Source organism: Vanessa tameamea, chromosome 25 (assembly GCF_037043105.1).
Source record: "Vanessa tameamea isolate UH-Manoa-2023 chromosome 25, ilVanTame1 primary haplotype, whole genome shotgun sequence".
In the NCBI taxonomy this organism is placed as follows: domain Eukaryota; kingdom Metazoa; phylum Arthropoda; class Insecta; order Lepidoptera; family Nymphalidae; genus Vanessa; species Vanessa tameamea.
In genome coordinates, this window is record NC_087333.1 from 5,958,637 (window position 1) to 5,976,564 (window position 17,928).

The following is a 17,928-nucleotide window of genomic DNA, read 5'->3' on the forward strand; positions in this document are numbered from 1 at the left end:
TAAATTAAAGGCCCGTATTACACTATGTTACGATTAGAAGGTCCACTTCTGAAGTTGCTTACAATATTGAGAGATTAATTTTGTAGCCATATATATATCTTATAATAAATATTACTATATTTAATTAAATAGTATGAGTAAGAAAAAAACAGTAAAAGAGAAAATAACATAAATGTTAGACAAAGAAAAAGATTGGTATAGATAGGTATACTTGGCTTTGTTTCTTTGACGCAAACAGGCTTCCTCACAATGTTCGTTGCTAAATAACATACCTTTGTAAATGAAACACAATTATTTAAGTTCTTAGCTCGAATTTTAATCGGAAATCTTTTACGATTTATGTATAGCCTATTCGAAACCACAAGAGCAGAAAATTAAACAACATTAGACCGCGATACCATTGGTTGAATTCTTAATTAATCTATGATATTCATTATGGATTCGCGAAAAAATGGCGTTATGAATGATGACGAAGCTGTTAACGAAACTTTGGGAAAGGGGGGTACGAGTAGACCTTAGATGTCAATTTGATGTTCATATAAGTAGTTTAGTGGAATCGTATTACATTATTAATAAAGATATATTAATCGAGAACTTTTACTATAATGCACAATATAGCAGAGCTATTAGCAAATCGCATTTAATATGTAATTAAATCTAAGGTTTGTTGAACTTTAATTCAATTGGAACAGAATACAAATATATATTTTCTATTAATACAGTCTGTATTATACACAGAGTAACCACAAACTTTGAGAAACAATAAAATAAAATGTGAACAAGTATATACAATAGTTTTTTATTATAATATACATGGATATAGTAAAATTATAACAGGATTTTATATTTAAAATGTCGGGGCACCCTCGAAAGCACAAGCCTAGCGTCATAGCTGAGGGAGGCGAATGTCCAGGGCTCCGCTGCGCTCCACTCGGCGCAGTACACGGAGTCCTCGTGCTGTTCATAGGACTGGAGGACACCATCCTCTAGGCTGAACAGGAATAACAATTGCAATTTTTAAAATAATTCATATAATAGAAGAAATTATTGAGACGCAAAACTGATCTGTAACAACTCGCTGTTAGCCCATTGTTAGACAAGGGCATCAAAAGGAAATACTTGAAGCATATTCCATCACGTTACTCTACTGCGGAATAATAAAGAATCATGGCAGAATTTCATCCATGCGGTATGTTGCTATTGAAAAAATGTATCTTGCATGATTTAAGCGAGGCCACTTTATCTTCACTAAAGTAAATTCCACAAAACGAGCTCCCATAAGAAATCGAATTGTTTAATCGCAAGACCTTTATGATTCAAAATATATCTTAGGATTGTTTTAAATGATGGATTCGTTTCGCTTATCATTTGTCATGTCGACCAATGAAATGCGAGTATTTTCGAGTTCGTGGGACGGACCATAGTCCTGTATATTAGATAATTTTATTGTAATCATTTCTGATAGAAATAACAGTAAAATAGATACATACACTTGACTGAGACGCTTGCCCTCATCGTCCATGTCACAGATACTGGCAGCGGCCGTCAGCAAGGCCCTCGCATCAGAACTGCCAGTCAGCAACAGCTGCTCATGGTAAGTGTTGTATCTCACCGTCCAAACCCTGTTCATTATTAAATATTAACACAATGCTCAAATAAGAAAAACTAACTTGGTGGTAGGGCTTGGTGCAGGCTCATTTGAATAGGTACCACCTGCTCCTACCACCAAAAAGGAATAATCAGTAATATTGTGTTCCTATTTAAAGGGTGAGTGAACCAGTGTGACTACAGACATATTGGTGATGTGAAGAATGGTTCATACTTGAGTGTTTGATCAGCGGTCACTACCTACAATAATGTTGGCCTATTTATCCGTCTGCCTACCTAAAATATATATAAATACGAGCCTTACCAATGAGAGTGATCGGTTCTGCTGAAAATGGGCTCTTTTCCGTTTCTGTAATCCCAAATGTTCAAGGCGGCGTCATCTCCTGCACTTGCCAGATGGAATTGTCTGAAAAAATATACAAATATATATATTTTTATACAAAATCTCAAATTAATGGATAAATAATCGAAGCGGAAAAGTTATTTCGAACTAGTTATTTAGAACTGTCTAGACGATTAGGCAGAATTTCGTGAACTTGCATTGATTTGACGCGTATGCGAGTCCAATTGATCGTCCAGTGGTTGGAACATGTATACAGGGTACATTACTAATAATCTAACACGCAGATAGTTCCGTTCGGTCTTAAGGAGAAGAAGCGTTTGTATGCAACCATTGTTTTGGTAATCTTATCTGCTCTCCCAAAGATTTTTAAGACCTTCTGAGGCGCCTCGACGATGGTCCAATACTTGATATTATTAAGGAGGCGACCCAATGCGTGGTGTTCGAATTCTCACATTATCTGCACACTAAATTAAGACGTAGAGTGTTAGAGTTAACGACAAAACATAATTACGAATAGGATTGAAATCACGGATAAAAAACTTTTTTTGACCTTGTGATGTGATAGACAATAATGATTTAAATGAATAAATTTACTAATAGTTCGTTACCTGTTAGGATTGAAGTCGATGTCTCTGGCCAATTGTCTATGCGCGTTATCTATGTTCCAGGAGGACTTAATGCAATCTGTTCTCGTGTCGAAGCATTTTATATGCGTGTCTTGTAATACTGTGAACTATTAAATAATTACTGATTTTAGAAAAAAAATCCTAATTTATTTTACGGTTACCCTGGCGCCCGTTATTAATTTTTATTTAAGGCAATATAAGGTTTATTTATCTCACATCTTATTAGTACAGGAATATCATTTACATTGTATGATGATATTGAATTACTATATTAAATAATTTGATTTTCACTTGGTGTAAGGGTTTTATGTAAGTCCTACCTACCATTCATCAAGTATTCTACCGCCAAAGAGCAATACTTAGTTTGAAGGATGAGTGAGCCAGTGTAACTACAGGCACAAGGGACATAAGTTCCCAAGGTTGGTGGCACATTAACAATGTAAGGAACGGTAATTATATTTTATAGTGCCATTATTTGTGGTATTCTACATATTGCTTGGCAGTAGAATATCTGATGAGTGGGTGGTACCTACCCAGATGGACTTTCACAAAGCTCTACCACCAAGTTGAGCTATGCGTTGATATTAGACAAGACAAATGGTTTTATAACCTTAGGTTATATGGTTATATTTTATGAAGCTTATTTTGTTTATGAAGACTTTTATGTGTCTCAAAATGATTTTATTTCATTGTAATGAAAGTGAAATTTAAGGTTTTATACATCTATATTACTACTGAATAGAATGAATAGATACCAACTTGACAATGTCCCTGTGGACTCCACTTTCCCCCTGTAAACTTCAACCTGGCTCTCCCCTCTGGTGCAACACTTGTCACTTGAGCTCCGGTATCCACGTCCCGGATACTGACATAGTTTTCCAGAACGATACCAACACGATTCAAGTCAGACGGATGCCATTCAGCACAACGTATTTCTTCCTCTGGTTTCTGTTGAAGATTTTAATCATTAACAATGTTAATTTTGGTATTGCTTACTTAAAAAACAACCATGATATATATTGTAGTGATCTTTGATTATTTATATCTAGATAGACTGGCGTCGAGAACGCGTCTAAAAAATTAGTGGTCTACAGTTGACCACTAAGTACACGCACACTAGTAAAGTACATTGCTTTGGTGTTCAGCGAGTGTCAAACGTAGCTGTCACCCACACAAAGATGTGTTTTGAAGTGTGACACTTTTTCTATCTTGCCTTTTTGTTTAATGGGTGAAAAGATACTTTAATCAAATGGATTATCTTCTGAAAGACAAAACAGCTCAATACCACTTTCTCCTATGTATGTCAACAGGATTACCAACAATTTCAATATATAATGGCAGCGTATGCTGACGTTTGCAAGATTGTAATTATTGGCGAAAATTGTAATTATTGCTAATTGAAGGAATTAAATTGTTAATCTACTTAATATAAACTGAATTAGACAATATTAACTAGCTAGTTAGGTAGACAAGAGCTACAGCGTTTGCTGGACAAAAAAAATTATAGCCTCAACCATGGATGAGTCCACGTTGATTGGTTCTCTTACCAATATGTTCATTAGTTTTCACATGATGAACACACAAAGAAAAGAAAATTGTTGCATATATATTTACCTCTGGTGTTATTGTTTTTAAGATTTCCATATCCTCTGCATTCCTGCCTTGTATGGCATTAAGATCGTCTAAATCTTTTGGTATTACCTGAAATTCATTCATTGAAAGTTTTATTTATTTCAAGTCGGGTTCTCAACTAGTATATAATAACTTGGTGATACCAAATTATGTTATGTGGTATTAAGTACTGCTGTGAGTTAAAAGATTTATAAGAAAAAATAATTATTCAGTTTAAATTCATAATTACCTCTGTGGTTGGAAGTTTAAAGATGGATACTCCCATTGTACATTGACAGGTATCAGGGTCATAGGCATTGTGAGTTGTCATCAAGATGGCTGCATCATGCGGTGAGCAGCGGAGATGCCATATTTCACCAATATCATGTTTAAAAACCTAAAAAAAATATGTTATTTTAAACAAGATAAGAATAACAGCCTATAATTATCTAGGAGTCATGTGCTCTTAAGACAGTTTGGAGTTAATTAAGCAATTCCAAAGATTTTTATTCATTTTCTTTCTAATCTACAATCTTTCATTTAAGATTCCAATGTCCTGTCAACCGAGCCCACTTCCTTGAATTAGAGAATAAAGAAGATGAAAGTATAGGTCATTATTTAATTAATATTTATATGAAACATTATGCATGGAAACACATTATATGAGTTATTGAATGCAATATTCGCCCACATGGAGCCCCTCAACATGCAGGCGAATCTAGGTTACAGGTATAAAAATTTAATCAGGTTCTGTGGTTTAGTAATAAAAGCATAACAGATAATGTTAGTTCCATATTTAAAATATTATTATAAGATGAACATGGCTCACTTTCGTATGCAATGCCCCTGTATCTTCTTCCAGCTCCACAACATGAATTTGATTAGTTTCAGGTTTCAAGCTTTGGGTACCAATCAGGAATCTAATAGCATCACTTTCTCCATATTGTGGTGACAGTGCTCTGGTCTGTAAATCAAATCATATTTCCTTTGTAGTGTAGGCTGCTTACAAAACGTACAAGCACAACAAAAAACATTTCTGTGAGTTCTTTATTTGAAAATAAAAATATAAGCTGTTTGTTTAGTTGGAATTGTTTCAATTTTATTATGATGTATAATGTACTTGTAATAAACTATAATGAGATTAGACCTGTTATCAATTATTTCGAAGACTTTCTGCTTGCAATCTTGTGTAAAATAATTCTGAGTCGGAAAGCAAGTATGCGCGAACGAAATATATTTAATAAAAACATATTTCTTTATTATAAACAAATACTTAGAACTGGAATCATTGTGCGTACAAGGTAGGTTTTTACTGCGCTAGATTATATTGAAATTATAGTTATTATTATAAATACCTGATGTTCAAGTCCATATATTATTGAATTCCCTTCTTCCATGATCTAAGATTTTTTAATGCTATTTATACCTCTTACTTTTCATTTATTACAAATTTATAGTAAATATGTTTCTTTTTTTAATGCTTTGGATATCGTTAGTAAATTATAGAAACAGATAAACATTTAAAAACAACTTCCCAATGATTTACAATATGTCACTGTCTGAAATCGAATTGTCAAAAATGACAAATAAGCAAATCTAATACGTTAGACTTGAGAGCTTGCGTTTAAAAAAATATAATATAATAATAAATTTGTATATTATTATGCACAAGCAGCTAAATAAATTATATTATTTATGCAATATGATAATAATAATTATAATTCATTTATTTACATTTAAATTATTAACATTAAGGCACAAATTCCGATCCTCGTGACAAAAAATAAACCAGCCCTACTGTCACCAGTGGAGCTAATAGGGCGAGGTCTAATAATATTATATTTATAATATAAGATATGACAACAAATAAATCAAACTTCATTAATTCATGTTTCTATATTTAATGTATGTTAATTAGAATTAAATTAATTGTATATTTATATATTGTTTTATTTATTAAAATTGTCTGCACTTATGATTTTTTTCCAAATATAAATATTTTTAAAATCCACCGTTAAAGTTCTTTACTTTTTTTGGTTCTTTGGTTGGTTAGATTTCGCTATTCGGGATTTAGGATTTTTTAAATAAAAATATAATTATTATTCCACTTGTAAGAATAAATAAACGAAAGTATTTACATCAAGAACTTTTTAAGAAATATAAATACGTAATGTTGTAAAAAATATAGTTTTAAGTGTTATTTAATTTCAAGGAACGACACCGTGTTATTGATTTTTTTAAGTGTTTACGGTTTTCCCTGAAGTGCATTTATTGGAAGGAGGCAATTACTAGATAATAATCTCGATTACAGGGGCACTTAAAGTGGTTAAAGAAAATTGCTTACCGATAAACACGCGAAACACTTACTAAGGTGTTATTCTTATAACACCTTTTAAGTCTTTTAAATGTTTTATTGTATCTATCTTGTAATATTTTTGGTAGATAGCAGTACTGTTCTGTACGGTGTGTTTCAATAGTAACAGGAAAAAACCAAATAAACAACATTTAACGGCAAATTAACGCGATATCATTGGTCGAGAGCTTGATTAATTTATGATATTTACTATGGATTTGCGAAAAAATAACACTTTGAACGTCGACGAAACTGCTATCGGAATCTTTGAAGTAAAATGAGAGTCGATATAAGTAGTTAAGTTTAATAGTGTTGTATTATAAATAAAGGTATTTTAATCAGAAAATCTTAGTAGTGCACAATTATAGCTGAGCTATTAACAAATCGCATGAAATCCGTAAATCTAGGTTTTGTTTATCTTTATTCCTACTTCAATTGGATAGGAAGAACTCAGTATATTATAATATTCTAGCGTTATTTATGATCACGATATTATATTTGTAAGACAAGACGTAAATCTTCACCGATGACTTTGAGTTCATAATCAAGCAAGCAACACTATATCATGTGCTTAATTTGTAGATTATAGATGATAAATATCATCTAGTGGTCGGTAGTAAAGGAGAACATCGTGAGAATGAGATCAGCAACGCGTACAATAGAGAAGAGAAGTGTGGTAGAGTAAGCTCCAAATATTCTCCTTGAATGGGCAAGGAGGCCTTTATTCTGCAGCGAGATATTAGCAGTCTTTTAATTTGCTATATGTACTAGGGTTGCATAGGTAGAGCAGTAGGGGGTACATGTCAGTCACCTCCTCGTGGTGTACCCTGGGCAACGGGGCCGGCTTGAGCTTGCTCGTCGGCCACGGCTAAGACTGGCGGGAGGGATGCCGCGGGGCCGCTCCTGGTACGTCCCTGATCGGCGTCAGGGCGAACCATGTGAGTGGCCTCGTTGGCTAGGAAGGAGTGGGAGGGCTCGCTACTCGAGCCTCCCAGGTGTTTTACACCGGCGGTCAGCGGCGGAGCCTACCATCTTATCCGCCGCAGGGCGTCAGCTTCGTTGACGCCCAGCCTCCAGTGGCGGACTCGGGGGAGTTCGTCACATTCCCACATGGAGGATGAGGGGGAAGGCGCGCACTAGGCTCGCTTTCCATGGATATTCAGCCGCCTTACGGCGGCTGCCGCTGGTGGGGTCGCGGTTGCATGCCCTTGGCGATCCCGTGGCCTCACCACTCGGCGGCATGGTGGAAACCCGAGGATGGTTTTAGTGGGTAGGACAGGGCATCTGCCCTGGCACGGGGCATTAGGCCCCGGTTGAGTCCCACATACCCGTCCCGGTCCCCCGACCGGGCGGCATGCGTAAATGCATTTCCTCCTCGTTAAACAAAAAAAAAAAAAGGTAGAGCAGTAGTATAGAGCAGTATTCTCTAAATATAAAAACCTCGTTTTGAATCTGACTCGTGAATGTATGTTGTAAATCGACTTGCGTGCGCTAACTCAGGCATTCTCTTACTCTCGTAAACCGAAACTTTGAGATGGATTGAAAAATATATATGACGTATTATGTTTTAATTTAGGTAAGCAATAGGTAGACATAGGCAAATGATGAACTGATGGCAAGTGGACACCACCGCCAACACAAAAGTATCAACCATTAAGGAACTAAGATGTTAGGTTCCTTGCGCCTGCAGTTACACTGGCTCACTCACCCTTCAAACCAGAACACAACAAAACTATCTGATGAGTGGATGGTACCTACGCAGTGTCTTTGTGCAAACCCTAACACCAAGTAAAATGCCTCCCACTCCTCTAAAGAACAACACGCTGCTTCAGTGAGGGTGATAATTTCTTTGTGATTGTTTGTTGATCTGTTTTACTACAATTAATTCTAAAATTAATAACAAAACAATAAAGTTTTAGAAAAACGGTAAATTATACTGCTTTATTCTGAGGTCTTTAGGCATGTGTGTAGGTAAAAAGATGTGTTGTAAACATAATGCCGAATTAAGTAGGGACCTACATCCTTGAATTCATAGTTAGATATGATAAATCAAGTTAAATTACTTGTCGATACCATAAATAAATGTTGTATTTACATTCTAGCTTTTAAGCGCTTCAAGTATGAATAGTTAAAAATGACCATGTGACGTAATATAGTCGTTAATTTATTTGTCAAATCGTTCGATTCTATCAAGCATCCACAGACTTTCAGATTGATTACAATGAACATTATAATCTTCGCAATATAATTTTTACAAGCTATTTTAACGTTGCATTAGTAATAGACTATTTGACAATGCGAAAAATAAAGTGTCAATTATTGTAATCAGTATATATTATAAGTTTAAAAATGGTTATTTATATAGAGGTTACTCTACTAAATAATATAAAATGCATTTTAAAAACCAGTCAAATAGCCTATTGAATGGACACTTCTGTAGAGGTATTCTGTATAAAGAAACTCGAAACTCACCGCCTAAAATTTCAAAATGGCACATACGACATTGACTATAATCATTATAAAATTTATATAATTTATATAAGGCACGTCGTCACCTAACCGTATGTCGTCAGGATACGCGAACTTGAAAAAATAATAATTATAAGTAAAATTTTAAGCAAGCATATGACTACACTTTTTAGTATTTACGTAGCTAAACCTACCCTCAGCGATGTGAAAGACGCCCAAAAGACAATCCGAGGTCCATTTACTTATAAAAATACGAAGTATTATTATATTAATTAATTTTAATTTTAGTTTATAATCTACTGACTGTACTCAAACAGCTACACAATTCAAAGCGGTAATAATTCGCATGTTAACCATACAAACGTAACTAATCAAACACATAATAGATTCTTTGAACTAAACCGGATATACAAGAGATATAGACCGGAATACATAGATAGAGCCGTGAGAACATCCTGGAAAAATATGATTATGTTTAGCAATAATTTGTGACGCATTGGCGCCAACAGATATTTTAGTCTGCAAACTTTTACGGAGTAAAATAATAAGTAAAACAACAGTCTGATAATATGCCATTAAGACCTACACTTTTCCAACGCGCATTGGTGGTGATTTTGTCATCTGAAACATGCAAGTTTCCGTTAATTATTATATTACTATAGCATATTCGAACCTCAAGATGAGCAAACACATTTAAACAACTTTTATTTATTTATTTATACTTTATTGCACCAACACTTAATACAACATTATACCTAAGGATTAACATTAAAAGTTGCATGAATGCAACAGGCGGCCTTATCGCTAAAATAGCGATCTCTTCCAGGCAACGTTTGGGCAGAGGACTGATTGTAAGACAAATTTGGGAAGAGGTACAACAATTTTGATAATATAGATAAATACGTACATATAATATAATACAAAAATTTAATAAATTAAATTAAATAAAAAGACAAAGAAACAACGACAACAATTGCTTATGGATATTAAAGCGACAAATAAAAGTCTTTAATCATGCTTTTAAAAATAGCTAATGATTGAGCGCGCCTTATAGCTAAATGTAATGTAGTCCAAAGTCGACGAGAAGCTTCAACAGTAAAGGACTTTGAATAGTAAGAATTTTTACATCGAATTGAAGCCATATCATTGGTCGAAAATTTAAATAATCTATGATATTTATTCTGGATTCGATTCGAAAATAGCATTCCTGACAGACTTGAAAATATTGCTTCTGTAGCTATTCTGTAAGAACCTCAAACTCAATGCAGAAAACGATCGTGAAATGTGACATATACGACATAATAATAATAAGTAAAACATTTAAGAATACACGTATCAACTGTAAGTCTATTATGAATATATTTTCACGAGTGACATCCGAAGTGAGTTTCTTTTTTTACAGATTAGCACTACCGCTCTACCCATTCAACCCTAGTACATATTATAGTAGAATATTTGGAGCGTAGTCTACCACCCCGCTCCAATGTGTGTTTGTACAAACACATGGCAGAAACACGTGTCAGATTTTCATCTTCACGATGTCTTCCGTCACTACCGAGCACTTGACGTATAAATACAAATTTACAGAATAGTTTCTGAATATGAAACAATATAATGGAATTATTTGATTAGTGCATGTCATTTTTTATCAGTTTGTGATTGGTTGATTTCTTTCGTAATGTTGCATTGACGATCAGTCATTGCTTTAAATACAAGTTCTGTCCGACAGCACGAACTTAGGTCTTTGACAAGTAGTTAATAAAATTGTAGCCGCTAAATAAACACTCACTTATCCACTTTATAATAAAGTAATCTTTGTATTGTTATCACTATTAAATCTTTAGTCTTGTTTAATTACTTATTCATTAACGTTAATTACTAGATGAATCTGCAGCGAAATTTATAAAACAGAAACTTCCAACCCCCGTTTTACCCCCTTAGGGATGGAGTTTCGTAAAATTCTTAGCGGATGTCTATACCCTATAAAGGTTCCTTATAGGGTATAGACATCCGCTAACTGCCAAATTTCAAGCTTGTAGGTGTCATAATTTTTAAGGGTTCGTGATTAATCAGTAAGTGGTTTTATATATATAGATTATTATAAAGGTATTCGGCATAGACCCTACTCATACATTGATATCGTCTATGATCAAAGACAATAAGACTTTCCCATAGACGATTTATTATTTTTTAACTATTTGTTATTTTCCTAACAATTGTATTTCATTTATCTTCATAAATACGTGTGTCAGTGGAGGGTACTTATATACGAATTCAAAAAAGTATGTTTTTTAAACATAAAAATGTATTATCATTATTTTGGTTCTGGCACAATATAATATATATACTAAAAAAGAAATGACATTTCGACGTGATCTAATGCAGAGTAATTAAATATTTCTTAGTTAGAGATCTATCCACTCAAGAAGGCGCCCCCCATGGTAAATTATCGGTGTGTGTGTGACGCTCGTGCTTACAGTGTCTTAGAACTATGCTGTGCTTAGCGTTTACATCCGCTTTAAATAAATGTCCTTGTCGCCCGTGGGTTCCCTCCCGTTTTAGGTTTTAGGTATAAAAAATATGTCCTTCGTTGGGATTCAAGCTTGCTCCATACCTACCCATCTAATTCGGTTGAATGTTTTCGTCGTTAGAGCCGTCTCAAGCTGTGCTGGGGCACTTTGGCATACATGAATTTGCTAGCATATTTACTAAAAATCTAGCAAAATAAATAATTTGCTTGATAAAGTCTGATAAAGATGTTAGTTATTTATTACAAATTTGGCGATTTCGAAAATATATATAGCAATCAGCGTGTGCAGAAATGTGTGAGAGAAATTGTTGGTTATTCTGGGGCACTTCAGGCTGGGCTGGGCATAAGGGCCCTGGGCACATGCCCCGTGTGCCCTAATAGTAAAGAATGACATAGACTTGTACATAGTTACTTTCGCATTTAGAATATTAGGAAGTATAGATTATTTTAACTTGTTCTGTTTGTATCGCTTTAAGTATTACTACTTGAATATATGAAAACTAATTATGAACGGGTTTCTTTACTAAGTGTTTATTGAGAAATGAAGTGGATGATTTATTTGTGGTTTCAAATATGATATATGTTAAGTTATAAGATGTTTAGAATGTATTATCGCTTTGAATAAGTTATTTAAAACTATTTTAAATCAAATTACTTGGTGGTAGGCCTTTGTGCAAGCCCGTCTGGGTTGCTACCACCCAGTCATCAGATATTATACCGCCAAACAGCAATACTCAGTATCGTTGCGCTCTGGTTACACTGGCTCACTCAAAACTTAGTTTTAACTACAGGCACAAAGGACAACACATCTTAGTTCCCGAGGTTTGTGGTGCATTGGCGATGAAAGGAATGGTTAATATTTCTTACAGACCCATTGTCCATGGGCGATGGTGACCACTTACCATCAGGTGGCCCATTTGGTAGTCCGCCATACTTTACCTATAAAAAAATAAAATAAAATATTATTGATATGCAACACATTTTGGCACGCTTTAGAGGTAATCGACTCATATACCGTGGCAGATTGTTTTATGGCAATTATTTTAAATTTATCAGAAGAGACGGTTTGAACGTTTTCTGGAAAATTTCCCATTATAAAATCTCATAAAAAATAAAAAGCGTGGAATTAATGTTTGTTGACTTCAGGCAGGATAAATTACATACATATATAATTGTATTTAACTAACATGACTGTATTTTTAGATGTTGAAAAAGAGTAACTACTGAGTTTCTTGCCGGTTCTTCTCGGTAGAATCTACATCCCGAAACGGTGGTAGCTTCATTTCTATACTTTGTTAAATGACGAATCAAATGTGCTTGTAAAAGCCTACTTGAATAAAGTATATTTTGATTTGATTTGATTTATACGTTGAAAACAAATTTACTGATTATTTGTTTTTTATTTCTACGCTGATTTGCGTCTGTCTTTTTAGTTGGGGCAATGCAATGGCATTGCTAGAGATTTATAGTCGATTAAAATCTAAGAAAAAATAAAGATAAACAAACCTCAGATTTACGTATTCCATGCGATTGACTAATAGCTCAGCTATATTGTACACTAAAACATTCTTAAAATATTTTTTTATAGACAGGCGAGGTCGTTATATATAACAAATATATATGTATTTTTGTAATAATTTTGAATGAAGTCATATGCGACGACTAGTCCTGAATATAAAATGAGGTTTAAAAGTACACTAATCCAATTTTAGACGTCTGCATCTGGATCTCAAATCTCGATCGCACGACGCCGCGCCGCGTCAAAAGCTCCATGCTTTTGGTGATATTTCGTACACACGACACGATAAAATGTACCAATGTAAAGATATTATTTTGTAATTGAATTACCATTGTTTCTTTGATGATGATGTCCTGATTGATTTTGGTCAGTCAAGGGAGAACAGCTAACTATGCAGGATATGTGCACAAGTGTGTGCAATCACACATGAACACTCATAATCCGATGGGACATCAAATCCGATACGACAGGAAAGATATAATTAGATTTACTTGGTGGTAGGGCTTTGTGCAAGCCCGTCTGCGTAGGTACCACCCACTCATCAGATATTCTACCGCCAAACAGCAGTACTCAATATTGTTGTGTTCCGGTTTGAAGGGTGAGTGAGTCTTAACATCTTAGTTCCCAAGGTTGGTGGCGCATTGGTGATGTAAGGAATGGTTAATATATCTTACAACGCCTTTGTCTATGGGCGGTGGTGACCACTTACCATCAGGTGGCCCATTTGCTCGTTCGCCTACCGATATCATAAAAAAAGAAAGGATATTATAATAAATTGAAATTAAATTTGCTATTTGTATACGTATTTGTACTAATTGGATTAATTATTTATTTTGGACGGCGTTATTTTAATATTGATTTTGGAAGTACTATTTTATTTATTTTATAATGTTTAGACAATCGCTTGACCGCAGGAACGTCTCTGTAACTTAACAAATACCATTTTTATATATTATGTGATATAGATCCTTATGGGCGACTTTAATGGACTAACTTTGGAAGTATTATGAAATGTCAATCGTACCAATATAATAAAATCAGAACATTCTTTATTCGAATAGGTTTTTAAAGCACTTTTGAATCGTCATGTAGAGCTGTTGATTATACCGAACCGGCAAGGAACTCAGTAGTTACTCGATTCTATCATTTTAATTACAGTGTATGTCAGTAAAATAATATCTAATCATATATCAAAAACAAAAGTCAAACATATCATACATTCGCAGTGTTCAAGCTCAAAATTCAAGTTAAGGTTGACCGAATTAAGCTAAAACATATTTATTAATGATTTTAGATATTTACTTGTTCGATTAAAACATTTAAATGTAATAAATTACCATTTACTTAGCGTCGCTTTTTAATCTGTCATGTTTTTTTTAATTATTTAGTTTCAATTGGAAACTGAAATGTTATATATTTTGTTGTCTAGACAATAAAATTCAAACGATTGTCAAAACGAACCTGTTTATAAATATATCATTCCTAATTAAAATTTATTTGTTGTTAATGTTTTTTATAATAATTATATGTTTTTATTCTATTTAATATATTCGACAATAGCTGTATTATTGTAATATTGTCTTCGTACCGGTTACTGGTCGTATCGTCACGTATAAAGAAATCTCTAACTTTACTGCGCTTTTTACGACAGTTCTTGGTCTCTTTGGAATGTAACCGTTTAAATTTAGAATTCGCATTTTCCCGCTTTTATTCTTGTTTTTAAACCGACTGGCCAGTCTGTTGCTAGCTGCGGTTTTATATTTTTTTTCGCGAGCCTTTGAAGCCTGCGGCTTTAAACATAAAACTTTGAAAAAGTTTTTAATGAGCGAAAAAATAGAAATACGTGCTAAGAATAAAGAACGTACCGGGAATTTTTATTTTGTCGGCATAAAAGAGGTGTAAACTTCAAATATTGGAATACAGATGTTATTTTTGAATAATGTACATTAACACGCTCACGACGTAAGGTAATATTAATGTTCTCTTGTAATAATAAACAAATTCCTAATCACATTGTAACAGTTCGTTATCGGGTTCCCACAATATTGTAAATATTTGGGTGGCATCGAATTAATAGAGTTCCCTCCTATCCTCCTAGAGATCATTAATAACCACGCCCGCTGTCGGACTTTTTGATTACATTCCGTATTATGCGTTTCGAACTATTAAAATTGTAGATAACGACAACATAACAACATTAATTTTACATCTGTCGAAATTCGACTAATGAAATATGGACCGTGTAAGCAGGTTTTAATGAGGGGATGATTAAAAAATGTGCGCGATGGCTGTATGGATGATAGCATTGCATTGGTCAGTGGGAATTATAAGCAAAGATCAGTAGTGATCAGGCCGCGACGGGAGGTGGTCGTGCGACCGGTATAGGATTAAATTATTTTATAGTTTTTTGTGTCGTGATTAATTTAAGGACTTTGTGAAATGAAGTGGGTGGTGATAGCCAGCTTTATCGTGTGTTTGGCGACGTTAAGTAAAGGAAGTGGTAAGTTTTGGGATTTATTCGTACTTTGTGTCATATCCGATTTTAGCTTAATTTTTGTTATATATATATATATTTTTTTTTTTATATAAATATTATGTCTCTCGGTAAGATTGTCTGTATACGATATTCCACCCACTTAAAGAACCGTTGAACGAAATCTTTGACTGGTAGAAAAAAATAATTAAATAATATATATTCTAATTTTAAAATTAATTTATTTTGAAATATTAGTTTGTAATGATTTATTTACCATATACCAAATCTAACTTAATTTTATTTAAAAATTAATTACAACGTTATCTGAATCTAAATATTAATACGTAATTCAAAATGAACATTTTCTTTAAAGTGTTTAGTATGTTTTTAAAAGTTATGTCATACATAGTAGCTGACCCTAGAAATGACACCAAAAAAACATCAAATTGAAAATTAAAAAAAAAGCAATATATTAGGCTTTTAGACTACAGACGGCATTAACGTTAATAAATATTAATTAAAAATAATAATTATATTGATTTGTACATCTCAAAAAATAAGAATAAATTGACATTATAAATATATTTTTTGTTTTAAAATGTCTTTTAATTATATTATAATTTAAAAAAAAATTGTTATAAGTAAAATTTAAAATAATTTAATGGCTGCCAAAATTAAAATCTTTGCTTTATAAAAAAATCTAATACTGGTTCGGCAAGACATGTACATTTTTAAATTTTTGGATTAATGGGAAATGTGAAACAGAGTTTATGTAATGGGGAAAGTACTCTGAGCTTGTATGTCTGTTCGGACTCATATCGGAAATGATTAAATCGGGTATGCGGTTTCTATACGGAAAATACCGGAAATTCCACAGGGAATTTTATTTACGTAAATGTTTGACGCACTTCTTCATCATGAAGTAACTTTATTACAAGTATAGTAGGTACGTCTATACTAATATTATAAATACGAAAGTCGCTCTGTCGAAAAACGCACACTAAAACCACTGAACCGATTTAGATTAAACTTTATATGGAGATAGTTTGAGTAGCGGGGAAGGATATCGACTTTTTTTAATTCAGCCCTCGAGAGGATAAACGGATCGATGGGGTTTGTCTGTGTTTCATCTGTCACTCGTGAAATGTTCAAAATTAATTTACAGTGATAAGCAAATTTGATGCGTGTGTTAATTGTTATAATTATTATGGTCAATATTGCATAACAACTTTTATTTGTCAGTCAGTTTTATGTTCAGCGATCAGATTCGAGTTTGCGCTTACGCCTGTGAGCTCTCTGTGATCGAATCGGATTTCCTTCAAATTCGATTATCAGTAAAATGGAAAATCTTCAAAGAGTCTTCCGTCGGTTCTTCTTCCGTCTGAGGTGTTTATTTCCGAAAAAGTCATTTTTTTTAAACAATCTATAATTACGTTAGTCTCTTTGAAATAAGGATTTGAATTTTACTTGAATTTATTTAAGATTGTGGACTAAAGATAAAATACAAAAATACTTTTTCCTAACGCGACAAAATAAATTGTCTGTAAAATAGAATCAAGAGAGGGTTGAGGAAAAGAGAACAGTATTTGCACACACACACACACAAATGGATACATTACGTAGTAGGCAAGTATCATAATTGGTCACAATACTCGAAAATCGGTCAAGAGGCCATAAGCTTATAACCTTTTTATTTAAAGTCGCGTTCGGTAATTAGATCGTATTATTTCCGTTAAAAAGATTATTCGTTCTTGTTCTTAAATCGAATGTTTTTTTATTGGAAAATTTGGAATTTTATTTTTCCTTTGACAATCATAATATTAAAAAATAAATGTGTAAAATTTGCAAAAAAATAAATAAAACTCCCAAACCTTCTCCTTGAAAAGGAGATTTACAGTTAGTTTAAGAAAATCCAGAATGAATGAAATAATAACAAAAAACGATGAAATAGTTTATAAAAGGTAGAGTAGAATCATCGAAAAAAAAAAAGTTTTAAATGTACATCTGAGCTCACTGGTGTTAAAAGCGCCATCGTTTAAGTGTTTTCTGAGACTGAGAAAAAGGGAACTTGATGTGAGAGCTCAAAGAAAGAAATATCCTAAAGGTCTAATGCCTATGGAATGGACCTCGGCTTAGGCTGATGTCGAAATGAATAAGGATATTTAACTGTAGCCTATATAACTTTCATTGGGTGGTAGAGCTTTATGCAAGCCTGTCTGAGTAGGTACCAGCTATTCCTCACATATTCTACCAGCGAACAAAGATGCTAACTATCGTTGAGTTCTGGTTTGACAAGAGTAACAACAACAGGGTAACCTCAGGTACAAGAGACATCTTAGTTTCCAAGGTTAGTGCCGAAGAATTTATAAGAAATGTTCGATATTTCTTACAGG

At 33.6% G+C, this 17,928-nt stretch overlaps 3 protein-coding genes across 4 annotated transcripts in view; 2 read left to right on the plus strand and 1 right to left on the minus strand.

The window, feature by feature from the left end:
- Positions 1-17,928, plus strand: part of LOC113391499 (RNA-binding protein pno1) — a 269,552-nt gene that overhangs the window by 1,590 nt on the left and 250,034 nt on the right. The gene's annotated exons all lie outside the window — the stretch shown is intronic.
- Positions 793-5,744, minus strand: LOC113391498 (EARP and GARP complex-interacting protein 1). Its single transcript, XM_026627482.2, has 9 exons — positions 5,544-5,744; positions 5,018-5,152; positions 4,439-4,585; positions 4,192-4,278; positions 3,337-3,525; positions 2,560-2,684; positions 1,913-2,014; positions 1,491-1,622; positions 793-991 (listed from the first exon to the last, which is right to left on the minus strand). The coding sequence occupies exons 1-9, from the start codon at positions 5,583-5,585 to the stop codon at positions 829-831; spliced, it is 1,122 nt and encodes a 373-aa protein (XP_026483267.2). The 5' UTR covers positions 5,586-5,744; the 3' UTR covers positions 793-828.
- Positions 15,376-17,928, plus strand: part of LOC113391502 (uncharacterized) — a 38,854-nt gene continuing 36,301 nt past the window's right edge. For both annotated transcript variants that reach the window (XM_064219061.1, XM_064219062.1), the window contains exon 1: positions 15,376-15,559. In XM_064219061.1, the coding sequence (XP_064075131.1) occupies positions 15,499-15,559 (61 nt within the window). In that variant the 5' untranslated portion in view covers positions 15,376-15,498. The remainder of the gene's footprint in view (positions 15,560-17,928) is intronic.